Consider the following 17,915-nt stretch of genomic DNA (forward strand, 5'->3'; position numbering starts at 1 on the left):
TTACCTAATGCTAATCTCAGATGGGTTCGTTTTAATAACCAGGCATGGTGCATTCTTCATATTTAACTTCAGAGCAGATGTTAAAAGTCCCTCATATTTGAGTGTTCTGCTAAATTAAGCAAAATAGTAACCCCATTTTTCTTTTTGAAGGTACAGCAAGGGAGAACTGGAAATTCAGAGAAAGAAGCAGCACTTCCATCTACAAAAGCTGAGTTTACTTCTCCTCCATCATTGTTCAAGACTGGCCTGCCACCAAGCAGGTTAGTTAAACAGTTATGTTCCAGCATTGAGATCTTCATGCTGTGTCTGTAATGTAATGCTGTTTAAATATGAAGGCTTCTAGTGTTCTACCAGTACAAATTGAAACACCCTACTCACTCCACTTTTAGTTTGAATTCAGTGTAAAAAAGCTCTTTGGAGTGCTTATTCTACCTTAAAAACAAAACACATGAGTATGCAAGAAATGAACCATGGTATAGTTAATAATCTTCCATGCAGATGTGGTGACTGATCATACTGCTCATTGTGTAGAGTCTTACATTTGATTTGTGAACTTCCTAGGTCAAGATCTATGGACTTGAAGGTATTTCTGTAAAGAAGTGATAAAAATTTCATCCATAAAAGTCTCATTGACTTTCTTTGCTTTCACATAACACCCCATCTGAGTTTATAAAGTACTAGGAAGGAGTAGTAATTATGGAGGAAAAAAAATGTCCTTTTCACTCATGTGAAATTGTTGCTTCATGACAATGAAAATAAAAAATAAGTGAAGACCAGGGAAGGTTGAGATTGCCAGCAATTTAGTCTTGGATTAGGCCAAGGTAAGAAGTCTGGGCCTGAAGTAAGTCAACTCAGCCGTTAAAGATTCTCCACCAGACTGTTTATCTTTTGTTACTTGCTTAAATTTATACTCTAGTTATCTCTTTTCATTTGTTTTACAAATTTCTTACTATTTTGAGAAATTATACTTCATAGTGCAGTAATGGAAGAAGAGACCTTAGACAAGCATAAGGCTCATCTTTAACTAACATAGTCTTTTATTTTTGGGGGGTGGATTGGTTGGTTTTTGGTTGATTTGAGACAGAGTCCCATTTTTGTGACCCTGGGGTCTGGAGCTGGCCGTATAAACCAGGCTGTCCTCAGAAACACAGAGATCTACCTGTCTCTGCCTCCCGGATGCTCAGATTAATGGCATGTCTTCCCGTGGCCAGCTAAAATAAAGATTCTTGAGGCTATAATCCAAATGAAACATTAAACTAAGCCAAGATTTTTATGGATTGCTATAGAAATATCTTAAATGTTATTTAAACAATATGAAATTTCATGAAGCATTTGGTTAAACAGTTTATAACCACTAAGGGGTATTGATCCCTTAATAAATAGTATTCTTTTGGATTTGGGATTTTATAAAAGGTAATTTTGATTCATTGAGTTTCTGTGTGTTCTGCTTTAGAGTTCTGCTAAGAGTTTGGAATCTGGACTCAGATTTCTGGAATTTAAATTCTACCTCAGCGATTTACTAGTTGAGTGTTCTTGGGCAGATTCTCTAATTTTGTTAGATTTGGATATCCTGATTGGTGAAATGTAATAATAATAATTCAGTTTATAGTCTAGTTACATGCGTCCTATGAATTAAATTCTGTAAAGTGTTGCACAACAGTGTTTGTCACATGAAAAGGCTCTCTGGGTATTTGCTGATAGAGAAACTCCTTAAAAGTTGCTGGAGTCTTTGTTTTCTTTGGGCTGCAGTCATGCTGAATTGTGTTGGATCTTGTGATGATATAAATGCTTTGTATTTTCCTCTATTTGAAATGAATGGTAAGCCACAATGGGGCAATATGCTCATCAGACAGAGGTTCTCAATTCTCAGCATAGCTGCTTTACTAAGAACAGTTTAGAGCCTGACTAGTGATAGAAACGGGGAAAAGGTTTAACACATTGTAGCAGATACCCGGAAGGCATAATGGTGTCCCAGACCTAGGTAATGGTAGAATGCTCAGAACAGTTAGCAACTGGGTGTATTCCAAAGGCTCGCAATGGCATGTCTGAGTTGATTAATTGTAGATTGTAAAGTTATCCTCAGCGACGTCAGGATTTTTCTTGCTCAACACAAATGTAATGATTGGGTTGAGGTGCCTATTTGATATGAAAATGGAACTTGGAAAGTTGGATATGTGGTTGTAGAATAAGGAGGAACATATTGGTTAGAGACAGAAACTTGAGACAGTGAACACTGTTGAAAAGTGAGGCTGTGGAATTTAGTTAGACCATCAGAAAATAGTAATCAAGAATCAGTAAGGACAGAGCCTTGAGATACTAAAAGAAATGAATGGAAATCACTAAAAGGTACCAATAAGGAGGCTAGTGTGTGGAGTGATAACTGTCAAACATTAATGATAAATTGGTCAAGAAGATGAAGCTAAATGTCTATTAGCGCTTCAGTTGTGAAGGTCATTGGTGATCCTGACCAAAATCATGTACATTGAAAACATACAGGTAAATTGAAAAGACTTGAATGGCTTCAATAGAAATGAGATCTGCCTTTAATCCCAACATTCTGGAGGCTTAGAGGCAGAGGCAAGTGGATTTCTGTGACTTTTGAGGCTAGTCTGATCTACAAGATGAGGTCCAGGACAGCCAGGGCTACATAGAGAGAGACTGTCTCAAAAACAAAACAGAGAAATTGGAAGAATTAAAAAATAAAAATATGAACAATTTTAAAAATAACATTATTTTCTTTTTGTCTGTGGGGCCAGAACCAGGGAAATGTGGCAGTATAAGGTCAGATTTTCAAGGTAAAAGAAGTTGAAGCATTTTGTGTATTTGAGAGTGAGTTAACAGCCAAGCAGTGGTGGCGCACACCTTTAATCCCAGCTCTTGGGAGGCAGAGGCAGGCAGATCTCTGAGTTTGAGGCCAGCCTGGTCTACAGAGTGAGTTCTAAGACAGCCAGAACTACAAAGAGAAACCCTGTCTCAGAACGCCAAAAAAGGGAGAGAGGGAGTGAATTAACTAAAAATATTAATGATGAAAGAAGTGAGGAAGGGGACAGTTGTAGCTCAGTGTTCTTAGTGAGGCCAAAGGGAATAGGATATGACATACATGGGCAGCAAACAACTCGGTAACTGGAGATAATGTGGGATACATGGGTTTTCAAGTCTTAATTTAGTTCCTTTGCTGAGTACAGGTAGAAACACGGACCCTTGTAGGAGATTACAAGTACCTATGCAAAAAGTAAACGTAGGTAGATTATGAGGACAAAGAGACATTCTCTTCAGATTGCTAACTTTTTTTTTTTCTAGCAAAATAAGATACAGACTTACTAGGAGAAATTAAAGATGGTAGAATGGGGTGTTAATGTTTGAGAAGAGAAGCCCAAAATAGGCTTTTTGGAGTAGGTAAATAAACTAGTGGGGGAAAAAAGAATAGGATTACTTGGCATAGCTGGAGGACAGCAGAGTACAGGGCTTTCTTCAGAATGCGAGTCATTATGTTTTAAGTTGTTAACAGAAATGAGTTAGTAAAATGAAAAGTTAATGGCATAAAGAAGGAAGCTCTGGGCTTCCAGTTTGTCTATTACATTGATACCATGGTTTTAGACAAGCAAGGTCAAGTATGCTTTAGATGTGTTCATCAAGCCTAGCTGTAGTTGTATTTCACAACGGTGGGAATTACGTCAGGTAATTATGGGTAACTACGGGATAGAGTGCCCCAAAAGGAACGTGTACTCAAGGGGTGACAATAGTAATGACTGGATTGAAGTAGAGATGGAGACATTGGAAGGTACGCATAAAGAGAGATGGGATGAAAAAGATGGTAAGGGACAGAAAAAAATCACACATCAAAAAGATGGGAAAACGAGCAGGCCATCACTATTTCAGAATATGTGAGTAATTGCCCCGTAACTGAAAGAAGCATACTCAGCATGCTATTATTACTAACTACTTTTGAATATAAAGGGCAATGCACTCATTACTTGTTAGAGAAATTTGTTTTCTGGATTCATTTTCAGTTAATCAAAAGTAGGCTTTTATAATCATTATAAAATATTTTTTCTAAAATGTGTCTGAGAGTTTTCTATATATGGATATTGGTTAAAATCTTTGGAAATAATTTGTATTGAGTTTGTGGACAGATAATATTGTCAGTATTGAGACATAAAACAGATGAATAAGAAGTGATCGGTGATATTGTCCCAAGCACTGGATTTCCATTGCTAAAATCTTAGCTTGCCTTACGGATATAGGTAGATGTTTGCAGAGAACTTCTTAAATATGGGATTAGTAGAAATGGTGTGTTTGTAACTTCTGATCTGCCCAGCAAGTTTGCATACTTAATTAAAGTTCTACGTTTAATATAGCAAAATGCTTTGTTTAATCCTTAGAAGTTTTCATATTTAAAATTTTCTTTGAAGACATATCTATAGAAAAGTGATATAAATTTACATTTTGATAAGGTTTTGCAAACAGAATATGTTGTTGTAAAACAATATAGATTGGAAAACAAAAACTTTTTTTACTGTTTTGTTTTGAAATAGTCAAACTTAAGAGATGCAAGTAATCTCTGGAGAGCTTATGTCTACACAGTTCACTAGGTCCTAACTTACCGTCTTTGCTTCTTTAAAATACTGTTCTCTTTAATCATTTGGATGCTAATTTCTATAGTAACCATTGGATGCATTGTTCTCTTAACCTCTAAGTTTCTTATGAATATGGATTTCTTAGTAACACAGATGGATATTTTATTACATAACTGAATAGGGCACAGTTATCAAACTCAGGAAAATCTAATACTGGATCAATACTTTTATCTAGTACTCAGGTCATCATTTTTGCCGGTTATCCCAATGTTGTCCTTTACTGAAGTTCTTTTCTTCTTGATCTTGAACTCAGAACAGGGTCATTCATTTGAGTTCTCTCTCCTTAGGTGTTTGTCATCTAGAGTGGCTTCTTGGCTTCTATTGTATTTTGAGACACTGAATTTTAGAAGGGGTACTGTAATTGTTTGATAGATGTCCCTCAGTTTGACTGTGCCAATCCTTCCTTATGACTGGATAGGCTGTGCCTTTCTCTTCAGTGCACCAGCCTCGAGATAATTATTCTAGTGCTTGTGCTGATGCCTTTCTGGTTCTGCAGCAAGTTCCTATTTCCCCCTTTATATTTAATAAACAACTTTTGCTTTGGGAATGTTGCTTGGTTTTAAAAAAACTGCTTGCCCTGCCATGTGCAAGGCCCTGAGTCTCATCCCTAGCACCATTAAAAATAATAATTTTATAAAGAAACTGAGTACAAATGTAATACAATTTTTTTTTAATAACCGGGTTGCTACTGTAATGTCTGAAAACAGTGACTAACTTTTAAAAATTTTGTTAAATTTTCTCTGTAATATGTTGGGTGTGTTGCCTGTATGTAAGTCTGTGCACCACATGTATGCATGATGTCCACAGGGGCCATAAGAGAGTATTGTTGGGTCTTCAGGAACGGACAGGGTGGTGGGCTGCCATTTGGGTGCTGAGACTTGAACCTAAGTCCTCTATAAGAAGTGTCAGTTCTCTTAGCTACTGAGCCATCTACCCAGTCTTAATTGCTCTTGTTTTATATGTGTGAGTCTTTTCCCTGCATGTACCACATGTGTATCTGCTTCTTGAGGAGGCAAAAGGGTCCTGGATCCCTTTGAATGGAGTTATAGGCAGTAGTGAGCAGGCATCCTATATGGATGCTAGGAACCAAACTTGGATTATCTGAAAGAGCAACAGATGCTCTTAACCACCTAGACCTTTCTAGCTCCTGTTTTTCAATTTTTGCTCTTTTTTGTGAAAAGACTTATTGGTGTACTTTTTAAAAACGCTTTTATTTACATTTTTTTATTTTTCTTTTTTCCTACTCTACCCCAATCCTTTCCAACACCCCAACATGAGGTAGGAGAGAGAAAGGGTTAGTGGGAGAAGGGTCCACAGTTCTCTGAGGTGCTTCCTACTGGTTAGGGTCATCAGGTTCCTTGGGGCCATTTCAGTCCTTGTTTCAGGCGATCTCCAACTTCTTGTCTCACTGCATCAAGAGCATCTAGGAGTTGTGGGGGGAAGCAGCAGCAGCCTTGTTCTTTCTCGGAGCTCCCCTCTGAGAAAGGGAAACACTCAGTGGGCTCTGGCATTTATTCTCTCTCCAGAGTCCTCAGATAACAAATTATCTGCAGCTGGCAAAGAGCTTCTCTCAGAGCCCACACAAGGCAGATAGTCTGCTGCTGTGGACAATCTGAATCAGTCCCACATCCCACACCCGGGATTAAAGCAACAGCAGGTTTATATCCACAACAAAGATTTTACTATGTAGCTTAGGCTAGCTCTAAACTCAATCGTTCTACCTTACCCTCTCTAGTGCTGTCATTGCGAACATGCCTCACTGAATGCATTAATTCTTATATTTGAAAGAATATGTACATATGCTGCTGATAAGTATGACGTCTTTGTACTTATGGTGTGTGACTCCCATGTATAATTTTATATATACTGCAGTTTGTTTTGATGTGCCAAATTTTCCAAATTTGGGCAGTGGAACTATCTTCAGAGTTGATTTTGACGTGTCTCCACACACGTGCACGTGTGTGCATGCATGCATTAGCAGGGTGTTAAAAGCTCATCTTGTACTTCCCAGGTTCCTTTTCAAAAAATTTACATTCCTCTTAGGAGGAAATGCTGATGCAAAAGCAAGATCAGGCTGGTAGCTGTGCTCATTATACTGAGGAGCAATTTTTATTTTTCGGGCCTCTTTAGCACTATAAAACTACTATTGCATATTTTTAAATAAAGCTTAAATCATAAAATCATGTTTGTTTGTTTTTTACATCCAGTTTGATACCAGAGTGCTTTCTTTCTCAGACTATGCCATATTGTGTCTTTTTTTTTTTTTTCTCATAATGAGAATCTGGCTCCCAACAGCATCGGTCTAATAATCATTTGATTGATACTTAATTGCAATCTTAATTGATTTGGAATTTCTGCTTAGCCATTAAAACACAATGAAAATTGAGTTCAGGAATTGTTAGCAGTTCTTCCTGTTCTGTTTTAGACTGAGGCTGAATGGCAAACATATACTCATGTGCTTTCTGCACAGGGTATTTTTCTAGTCCTTTAACACATTACTTGGTTCCTTTGGTGTGCTCACTTTTAGCATTTCTTTTCCTCCATGACTGCTGATACAACTTCTCTTTTTGTATGTGTGAAATATTGACCACAGACTAAAGGTAGGGCTGTCCAGTGGAGTTGTGACTCTTACTAATTTAGTGACAGATTGACTTCAGTTCCTTTGTAGTTCATCCTTCCTGTTAATCTGTTTTCAGAAGTAGACTTAAAATACTTTTTTTTTAAGTAGCTTTTTTTAAAAGTTACTAAAAGACTTTTAGTAGCTTTGAAAGATCATTGATCTTTTACAGGAGTGGCAAGAATATAAATAGCTGAACTTATTTGTGACAGGTTCTTTCTGTGTAGCCAACTTGTGATCTCCCTGCCTCAGGCTTCTCTTCTAGCTTGTGCTGGAATTGCAGGATTGTCCCATGTGCCTCCCTGAACTTACTCTGAAGCATGTCACTGGAAATAAAATAGCTTTGGAAAATTACTTGGAAAGAGTTGTTACTTTCAGATATTTAATTTATCATAAGTTTTTATGAAACATCAGAGTACTACTGTTAACTGGTTGTACTGACTACTTTTATATGTCTTTGAGAAACAGAAAAACAGTACTAGTTTTTTTAAGTGAGATTTTGTGAAACAGCAGAAATTGTTATTAATTCGTAAGGGTACAAAATTTGTTTCTTTGATAATTATTTGGACATACCCTTGATTCTTTTTTCATTTCTGCATCTTAACACCAGACTATGTTGAAAAGTATTTCTAAAAATGATCTGTAGTTAATAGGATATGATAACACATCTAAATATAAGTGCCTCTAGCAGCCAGTTTCACAGCAAGGGCTTTATGTCTTGAAAAGAATGGCACTGTAGGAACATGTCAGAGCCCTTGAGAGAAAGCATGCCACGGAACAAATAAACAGGACAGGGGGTGGTTAGAGACAACAGTATGTAAGAAAAAACACAGAAAATTTATCTCACCAGAAACAGCACCTCTTCTCAGTCTCAGCCAAGTACTGCCTCCAGGAAAGCCAGTTCAAGCGTTGGGAAGTGGCAGGATCGATATGGGAGGGCCGAGTCACCTGATCTAAGGTAAGGCTGTTTTAAGCATTGGCTACTTGCTCATGTTTAGATCATTGGTATTATTTTGTCTCTTAGTGTATAATGACAAGTTTTGAGACTACACCATATTTCCCCCCAATGATGCTTTTTCAGAGCGCGTTTGAGGCGTTTTACTGAGACCCAGCATGTGTTGTTACCCATCCTTTGGGCCTTTTATAGTATGTCATTGTTATGCTAGACCACACTGATGGGTGCTCTAAACCTGTTTTTCTCTCCCCCTTGTTGCATGTTAATTCTTTGTTTCTATTCATACTTTTATGATATTCCCAGCTATTTCTTATGCATGAAATGTAACTTTGTGAACTAGTTTTGGGGACTTGCAAAATTTGACTCCATAGAATCTTTGTAATCCGTCCAGCTAAGCCTGCTCTTTTATTAAGTGGGTCTATCCGATATCCTAGGTTGTACTGTTTTCCTTATTAATGAGTTGACTCATGTTCCCACCACCCATAGAATTTTGATTTGTGTTTTAAATTTTGTACTCAACAATGCATACAGTCACAGACACATACTGTCATTTCTCTGAGCCTTTGAGATGGTAATGATATTATTCCTGAGGAAACAGTGAGTAGTGTTGTCCACATAGGACGCATTGCCAACAATAGTTTGTATGAGAGATGATACTCTGATGCATAACAATAGTATAGACTGGACAACTTTAACATGGCCTTGTGAGATTTTAAATAATTAGAACCAGACAAGGGCTGATTTTGTTATTTAGCTTTGTTTTATGTTGTTGAAGAATTTTATGTTTTCTTCCTAAGTCTAAATCACATGCTAATGATCTTGTGGTTTGATTTTAATCATTTAATTTAAAAAAATTTTAGATACATAAATTATGGCAGATGCTTTCGATTATAGCATTTCATAAAAAGCAAAAGAAAATTCGATTTTTATAGTTCTCTCCTCACCTCGCTTCCCCTGTGGAGGCTTAACTAGTCATTCTTAGTGAATTATAAGACTTCTATTGGGTTTCAGGTTTACTGTTAGAAAAGAGTAAGTTGTTCATGTCAAGGAAAAAAGTAGGACTTCTTAAAAAATAACCTATCAGGCTAATAACTGATAAGGTGAAAAAAAAACACATCAGAACAGTTTTATGTGGTTGGTTGGTTTGTTGGTTTGTTTGTGGGTTAAGAATGGAAAAAAAAAGGAGGGAGCTGAAGAGATGGCGCGGTGGTTAAGAGCACTTGGTGCTCTTGCAGAGGACCCGGGTTTAGGGTGCAGCACACATGTGGCGGTGCACAGTAGCCTGTAACTTCAGTTCCAGGCACATGGTGAGCTCTTCTGACCTCGTGCACCAGGCATGCGTGTGGTGCAGAGACATGCGTGCACATAAAACACTCATACACTTTAAAGAAATAAAGCCCATTCCCAGCAACATGTTTTTAAAAATGTAAAAGTGGTATCTTATTTTAAAAGTCTTCATTAGCAAATTTTAATTTTTTGTAATGACACTAAAATCTTATGTGTAGAACCAAGAGAAATTTGAAATTATTTTTAAAAAGATTTGATATAGAATCAAATAAAATAAATGTTTTTCATATTAGCAATTAAATGCAATTCAGAATTTTAATACTTGTATTAATGGTACTTCTGTGTAATAAAGAATTTGATTTAGTGCATCATCATTTCGGTTTATCCTGCCCAGCAGCATTGCTGCTCAAATTGACTTAGAGGCTTGTTACTGGGTTATCTGAAAGATGCAGATCAAATGCTAGCTTTTAATGGGAGTTTTGCCGTATAAAGTTATAGCTCATTTGTTAACATTTAGAGCCTCTCAAGAGTCCTTTAAAATGTTTGTTTAATTTATATTTTCTGCCACTAGATTACTAGCCACTTTCAGAAGGGTGTAATGCATCTCATTTGCAAGCTGAATGATAGCTACTTTTGCAGTAGACACCCTGCATAGTACATTCTCTACATTCTTTCACTTGCTTTGTGCTCTTCACACCATTTAGAATGTCCCTCATTCTCACCTGTGCACTTAGGTTGATCTTGTGCGTTAGTCCATTCTTTCCTACAGTAGCTTAGGAGAGGTGACAGCCATATGCCCGTGAGACCTCACCAGCTGTATCTGTCTTTAATTTGGGAATATGGAAATTTCAAAAGCTAGGGGTTGGAGAGATGGTTCAGTGATTAAGCTGACTTGTTACTATTGCAGAGGACCCGGGTTCAATTCCCATTACCCACATGGAGGGTCACAACTGTTTAACTCTAGTTCCAGGGGACCAGACCTCCTCTTCTGACCTTTGTAGGCATCAGACACGCAGATGGTGTACATACAAGCATGCATAAAAGAAAATAAATAAGCCTAATTTTTTTAATATAAGAAAATTTCAAATGTTATTTTTTAGAGAATAAATCTTTGAAATGTCTGCTATCCAGTTTTAATTAGGAACTGTTATTTTTAAAAACCCTCAGAAATACAAAGCTAGAAAATATTCTGGTTTTTCTTCGTAGCAATAACGCATCTGTAAGCCTAATTCACACAGTGTCCTCTTGTCTCAGTGTACATACATATACATATATTCACTTATGTTTGGGGCCTTGTGGTCTTTCCTCGAAACCTCTGTGTGCTAGTTATGAACATCTGCTCTTCCTTAGGTGAAACTTCACACTGTTGAACTCCCCTGGTTTTATTGAGCCTTACACTGTTGTACTTTGCACAGCGTTGGACATTGAGAATGGATCTGTAAAATTCACTTTTGTTTTTGTTGTACAGATAACTGCAAATTTTGTCTAGTTTTGGCACTTTTCAAAGCATATGGTTGTAATTCATTTCTGAGTTACAGTCAGCTTCTAAGTAGTATTTGCTGATTTTTGTGTCATTTATTATGCTTTTTATAATAAAATCATGTCTGATTTTAATACTGTACTTTTCCTTTTTGGTAAGCATAAAAACTCTATGTCTTAAATGTGTGTTTCTGGGTTGCTTAGGCAAAGCATAGTTCTTGTGTGTTTTATTGCTAATGAAATTTAAGGATTACTACAGTCTATCATACTTTCTCCCATAAAGAATTCACAGGGTACAGTTTTGCTCCCTATTCTCGTATGTAAGAATGTGAAGAATAGTTGTGTCGTAAGTGAGGAGTTAGAAATATAAGTAACGTGCTTAGTTAATACAAGTTCTAGAATTGTTAGCAAGTAATCTGCAACCTAATGCTTTGTGGCTATCATACATACTAACCAGCTGTGCACTTGGGATGCCTTTGCCTCGCCTACTAAAAGTGGATAGCTTAGACATAAAATTAAGACAGTGATTAGCACATAACATTTGCCCTAGTTGCCAGTGAGAAATTCCAGTTGTATCTTTATTAGCAGCCCTTCAGTTCTTTCTGGTACATCAGAATCATCAAAACAAGAAATTTTAATTTTATTTCAGAGATGTTTTCATATTTGCAGGAATTTACAGATAGAAACATTTATGAACAAGAACCTGTTTAAGCTATGGATAAACTCAGATATCCAGAGTGCTTAGTTTCTGTTTTTTACCATATAGTGGAGTCTAATATTAAGAGTTGTGATAAAAGCAGTTGTTGACTCAGCCTTACTGAGGAGGTTTGGGGGCGAAATTATCCTAGGTATACTGTTGACATCTGAGTTACCAAAGCTCTTCTTAGAGTGAAGCTCTGCTGAGTATTTTCATGCAGTAATCTGTCCGCTGAGATTGTTTTTTCAGGGAGAGCAAGTAAAGAACCTGCCTAGTGTACATGAGGCCCTTGGTTTAATCCTCAGGATGGTGGAGTGGTGAAGTTGATGGGGACACAGTTAGAGACTAATTAATGTACTTCGGTGTGGTCTCATAATGTGGGTGGCTCGGGAATAATGGGGTTTTAAATTATTCCATTGTGTTATATCTTAGGTACTTTTGTTTATTTTGGTACATCTATAAATATGTCATAATCCAGTTGTGAACACAGTGGCAAATTCATTCTGATAAAAGTGAATTAGTATGGTTTTTAAAAACTTGGGCAAGGAGGTCTTATGGACGGAGGTGACTGCAGTGTTCTGGCCTTCCTTCTGAGGGTGTTTTGTGATGACTGATTTCTCAGCTGCATGTTTTTACAATCATGGTGTTTGCCCTCTTGCATCTGTGTGATTACTCCACTTAAAGCTGAGAAAACTTGTGCTCCTCATTTAAGGTAAAGTTAGAGGGCTGCATACCTACTGTTCCAGAAGTTTTAAAAACAGTTCTTGTGATCAGTGGTGAGACAGTTCGTTAGACATCTTTCTTCTTACAAAAAAGTTAGTCTTGTATTGAGGCTTACTTTTCAATGAACGCCTTTATCAAGTCAGAATTTGCAGTTGAAACTGCAAAATCGAACAAATGTAGCAGTGTTTTTGATGGGAGTGAGTTTTCAAACTGGGAAAGGGAACCAGTTCTGCAGTGGAGAATAGCATAGGAATAGAAGCAATAGATTATGTTGGAATAAGGGCAGAGGTCATATCCTTTGACAGGAAGCAGTCAGTGATCTGCATAGTTTTGTGTTTTTTGGTTTTGTTTTAAGTTTTAGGGTTTAAGTCTGAGGACTGTGTGTCTCTTATTTGTATTTTTCTCCTATATGTGAAAGTTTGGGTATTTTCCCAGTTATAGTAGAATATATTCTATGAATCAGGAGAGACCAGTGATTACGCTCCCTGCTCTTGCAAAGGACTACTGTTTGATTCCCAACACATACATCCTATGGCCGTGAGCTGTCTGGGACTCCAGCTCCTGGGATCCAACACTATTCTAGCCTCCAGAGGCACCTGCACACCCCTGAATAAAAATGAAAACAGACCTTTAAACAGAACATCTCTAAGTCACGTGCATTACTCTTGTTGCTTTCCTGGGAGTGCTAGGAAGTCAGTGATCTGCATAAAATTAGAAAGGCTTGAACATGCAAGAAATGGTTATTGTTGATACTGGTTTGTATCTGAGCTTTTACTGGCCATAGAAAACAGTGCAGGATGTCAGCGTACTTCGATGACATCTCTTATATCTTTCTACTTTTAATGGTAGGCTCTCTTCATTTTTGTAACAATCAAGTAATAGTTACTGAAAACAAACTTGATAATGCATTATTCAGAAAGGTCCTGATGTTTTCAAAGGAGATTTAATTACCTTGTTGGAAGGAAGCATATGTAATTCTCAGGATTAGAAGGTTTCAGGTATGAAAATTGATTCTGCCATCCAATTACTGTGTCAATTAACTGTACTCTGCATTTTGATCTTACCACATATAACAAATATACACTCGTTTAGTTTATTTAAATTTTAATGGATTTCTTTTAAGGTTTTGTTTTTTGTTTGTTTAGATTTAGCTATAACAGCCGAGGCTTCTAAAAAATAGCAGGCATTGTTATTCATTGTTTTGGAACTTGACTTGATAGCTGGAAAAGTGTTATATTCCCAATATTTTACTTCTGTGAAGTTTTAAAGCTTGAATTTTTAGGACTGAAAGATGAAACAACTCTTGCATCTGCTTTTCATAGCCTGTTTCTGCAATGATTCCTCTTTCTTGTTGAGCACATATATGCTTTTAAAAGTCCTTCTTCAACTACATAATGGCTTTTATTTAAAAAAAAAAAAAAAGTAACCTAGAAGGTATTCCTGTTAAGTTTGTAGTATGCTTTGTGTTAGGCCATTTATTCTTACCCTCTCAAGCTTGAGAGAGGTTGTAAATCCCAAACTGCAGGTAAGGCAGATTTATAAGTGTTTCTCTAAAGGACAGTCACCAGAAAAATTTGGTTTCCTTTTAATGTTTCAAAGCCTGAAATATATTACTAAAGAGAATGGTGTATATGGTTTGTTTTGTGTGAAAATTACCATTTTATTCCAAGCCTTTTTGGAGAACTTTTAAGTGTTTGAGAAATAAAATTATATTTGTTGGAATTTTATTCCAATTTGTCTAGTATTTACTATTACTATTTGTTTCGATTTCATGAAGATAAAATTGTTTACAGAATACATTAATAAAATGATTTTTTTTAAAAATCAGATTACAAAGTAGTGTTCTTTCAATGTATATTCATTTTAAAAATATATCATAAAAAGTGTTTCTTAATGTTCTTATTATTTTTCAACCATCTAATTAGATGAAACTAAATGGGTTCAACTCTTGTGTTTCAGGAGATTACCTGGAGCAATTGATGTCATTGGTCAAACAATAACCATCAGCCGAGTAGAGGGAAGACGGCGGGCAAACGAAAACAGCAATATACAGGTTTCATATTTAAAAATCAATTCTCTGCATTTTTGTTTAATTGATGCAGTATACTTATAGCCCCTAGTGCTGGGCTGTGTTATTTGCTTTCAGTGCTACAAAGGGATTTCAAGTGCAAAACCATTGGCCTTATTCATATTTATTAGTAAAACTTTCCATTTATAATGTATAATTATCTCTCAATTTCTGGAAGTTTTCCTTTGCTTGCTATAAAGAGAGGGGAAAATTACCTAGAGTCCTACCACCTAGATTTGTTTGTCAATAAAGTATATATAACATGTTTCTCAGCATTTATGCTTCTTAGCATCTTTAAAGGTAATTTTTTTTTTTTTTTTTTTTAGGAAATAGAAGATAGTTCTTTTTCTTCCTACTATTACAATGTTATAACTTCTTGAAATGGTTTCCAATTTTAATAGGTTATGAGTAGAACACTCAGGAAATTGTACTCAAGTATAGAGAAAAAGTTTAAAAGAATTATATATTTAAATGATATGTTTTAGTAAGAATTCAAGAAGTATCAATATATATTGCATTGTCTGGCTTTGCTATTGCAAACCTCGGTGGACATCAGAATCTGTCATGTGACAATTAGAAGTCTCAGTCTGTGTTAGTAACCTTAGTAAGTTAGTAACCTTAGTAAGTTTGGGTCATCCTGTGGTGTTTGTTCTTAACTAGTCACATGGACAACACTATACTGTTTTCTCAGGGGAAACTTTTGCTTTTAACTGAGGCTCGTATGAAAAGTTATTTACATTTCATAACTGCTTGTTTTCCAGCTGTTAACACACTTTTTACTGTGTGATGAAATTAGATCCTCAAATGCCCGGCCTATTGGCATGTGAATTTCTCAGAGCTAGGTCTTTTCTGATCATTGCTGTACCTCCAGTACTTGAAGGTTGCCTGAGATTACTAGCTGTACCGTGTTGTGTTTATGGAGTGTTTGTTTCTAACTTGAGATGCTTTGATTAGCTCTTACTGGAAATTTTTTGGAAGTCTAATTTTTTGCCATAGGCTTTGAGTATGAACATTTTAAAAAGTGTAAGTGTAGGGCTGGAGAGATGGCTCAGTGGTTAAGACCGCTGTCTGCGCTTCCAAAGGACCTGGGTTCAATTCCCAGCACCCACATGGCAGCTCACAACTGTCTGTAACGCCAATTCCAAGGGATATGACACCTTCACGCTAAATGCACATAAATTAAAATTAAATTATTTTTTTAAAAGTAGGAGTGTGAATTATATACTCACATATGTACATACACGCACATGACCTACAGAAATATTAGTCCCCAAAAGTGTGAGAATTAAAGCCACCTTTTATTTCACCTTTTGGAGTAGATACAGTAAAGTTAACAAGATTAACTTAGGTAAGAACACTTATACTTATCTATTTAATTATGCTTTAATTTTAGGTCCTTTCTGACAGATCTGCCACTGAAGTAGACAACAATTTCAGCAAACCACCTCCGTTTTTCCCTCCAGGGGCTCCTCCCACTCACCTTCCACCTCCTCCATTTCTTCCACCTCCCCCTACCGTCAGCACTGCTCCGCCTCTGATTCCACCACCAGGTAAGAAGTGCGGAAAGAAGGGCCTTTGATTAGCAAGAGGTTCTTTTACTTTGAGCTGAAATGTGGAAATATATATTTGGAAATATTACTGTGGCTGATTATACTGCATTAAAAGTAACATTTTTATCTTTAGTAGGTTCACACTGACTCTTACTGTTTATTCCTAAATTACTTGTTATTGTATCTTGTTATTTTAGCATAGCAGCAATAATACTTTATAGTAGAGAATATCAGATAACAATACTGACCTCAAAATGTAAGAGTAACCACAAACTGAACTTGATAGTGGTGTGTGGAGAATCCTTCTGAATTAGAAACTGTATGTTGACTTGTATTGAAAAAAGATTCTAACGTCATTTTTAGAATTAAAATAGGATCAAAAATAATATGTTGTTAGATTGGAATCGATCTGGTAGTCATTCTTTTTGTGTAATAGTTTCTGTTTAGGAGAAGGCCACTGGGTCCTAGGTATTTAATGTTTCTTTGAAGCAAGTCAGAATAAATTTTATCATGTTTTTAACTACTTAGAAACCAGAGCATTAGTAATAAAGAAAAAAGTCTGCAAGCAATATCCACAGTTTTCCCAGTGGTATTCATTACCTTCAGTCAGTAAATTTTCAGTGCTTCTTGCCTTAAGCAGCTTTTTACAACGCTGTCAAGTTGATTGAGATTTAAGGTACATTCTAGGGAGAGTAATGGTGAGCTTCAGGCCCTAGTTGAATTATGTGGAGGCATGTATTAGTAAAATTACTTGTTCCTGAAGACCCATGTCTCCCACTCACTCATTTGTGAGTGAGCTGCCCGCTGTAAGGTACAGGTGTGGTCAGTCTACAGTCTGGCTGCTTCCTCCCCAGGCTTGTCCTAACCTGCAAAAGTCGCCTACTCCATCTGCCCTGTGTCCTTAGCTCGTTAGAATCCCTTACTGTCACTTCAGCTCTTAAATAGGAGCAAAAATGGTCTGTGGTCTTGGAAAAATTGTTGTCTTGGAATAGAGGGAAATTCAGTATGACAGATGTTCTTCTCCAAGATAGTGTTTCAAGACAAATGAGCACAGAACACAACCAGCTCAAACTGCACCTGTGATATTTGAGTCTTGTTGAGAATTAATCACATGAAAGGAACTTAGGTGGTTCATAGTAAAGATATAATGTGGTTCCTTATTCTCTGAAAAAAGAAAAATGTGGTAACATGTAAAAACAATTATTGGTGAATATGCTCAACTTTGCTAGTACTAAAGTTCTTGAAGTTTTTGAAAATTTAAAAATCTTTTCAAAATTTTATTTTTAATCAGCAAATATTTTATTTGTTTATGGGGTACAGTATGTTTTGATTTATGTATTTACATTATGGGATGGTTTTAATCTTATTAACATACAATCATTTCACATACTCAATGTATTTTATGGTAAGTCTTCTTAAAAATCTATCTATTCCTTAAAGATTTTAAGCTTAATTGTATATGTGTAACTGTGTTTTTTGTGTGGGTATATATGCATGTATTCAGGTAGGCACAGTGCACGGAGGCCGGATCCCTCTGCAGCTGGAGTTCCGTACTGTTGTGAACTGCCTGATGTGGGTGCTGGGAACTGAACTCAGATCCTCTGAAGAGCAGTGTGACCTCTTTACAGCTGAGCCATCTCTCAGGCCTCAAAATCTATTCTTGTAGCCATTTAAAAAATAAGTTGTTGTGACTAACTCTAGTTACTGTTGTACAATATACAGATTGAAACATTGTGTCCTCGTAAACAACATCTGCCATTTCCAACTCATTCCAGCTTTTGCTAATTTCCATTCTACTCTGCATTTCTCTGGATTTGTCTCTTAGATTTCACATGTGAGCTCATTCATTCAGTGTTTGACTCCTTGTATCTGTTTTGATTCTCCTAGCCTGGTGTTCTCCAG

At 36.5% G+C, this 17,915-nt stretch overlaps 1 protein-coding gene across 11 annotated transcripts in view; it reads left to right on the forward strand.

Moving 5' to 3' along the window:
• Positions 1-17,915, forward strand: part of Fip1l1 (factor interacting with PAPOLA and CPSF1) — a 59,950-nt gene that overhangs the window by 17,394 nt on the left and 24,641 nt on the right. For 6 of the 11 annotated variants that reach the window (XM_060380770.1, XM_060380769.1, XM_021664737.2 and 3 more), the window contains 3 exons: positions 151-260; positions 14,355-14,448; positions 15,857-16,013. In XM_060380770.1, the coding sequence (XP_060236753.1) occupies positions 151-260; positions 14,355-14,448; positions 15,857-16,013 (361 nt within the window). Of the gene's footprint in view, positions 1-150; positions 261-8,104; positions 8,213-14,354; positions 14,449-15,856; positions 16,014-17,915 lie in introns of all 11 variants that reach the window. The other 5 variants (XM_060380768.1, XM_021664734.2, XM_021664733.2 and 2 more) reach the window with 1 other exon arrangement.

Source organism: Meriones unguiculatus, chromosome 3 (genome assembly GCF_030254825.1).
Source record: "Meriones unguiculatus strain TT.TT164.6M chromosome 3, Bangor_MerUng_6.1, whole genome shotgun sequence".
NCBI classification, from domain to species: Eukaryota; Metazoa; Chordata; class Mammalia; order Rodentia; family Muridae; genus Meriones; species Meriones unguiculatus.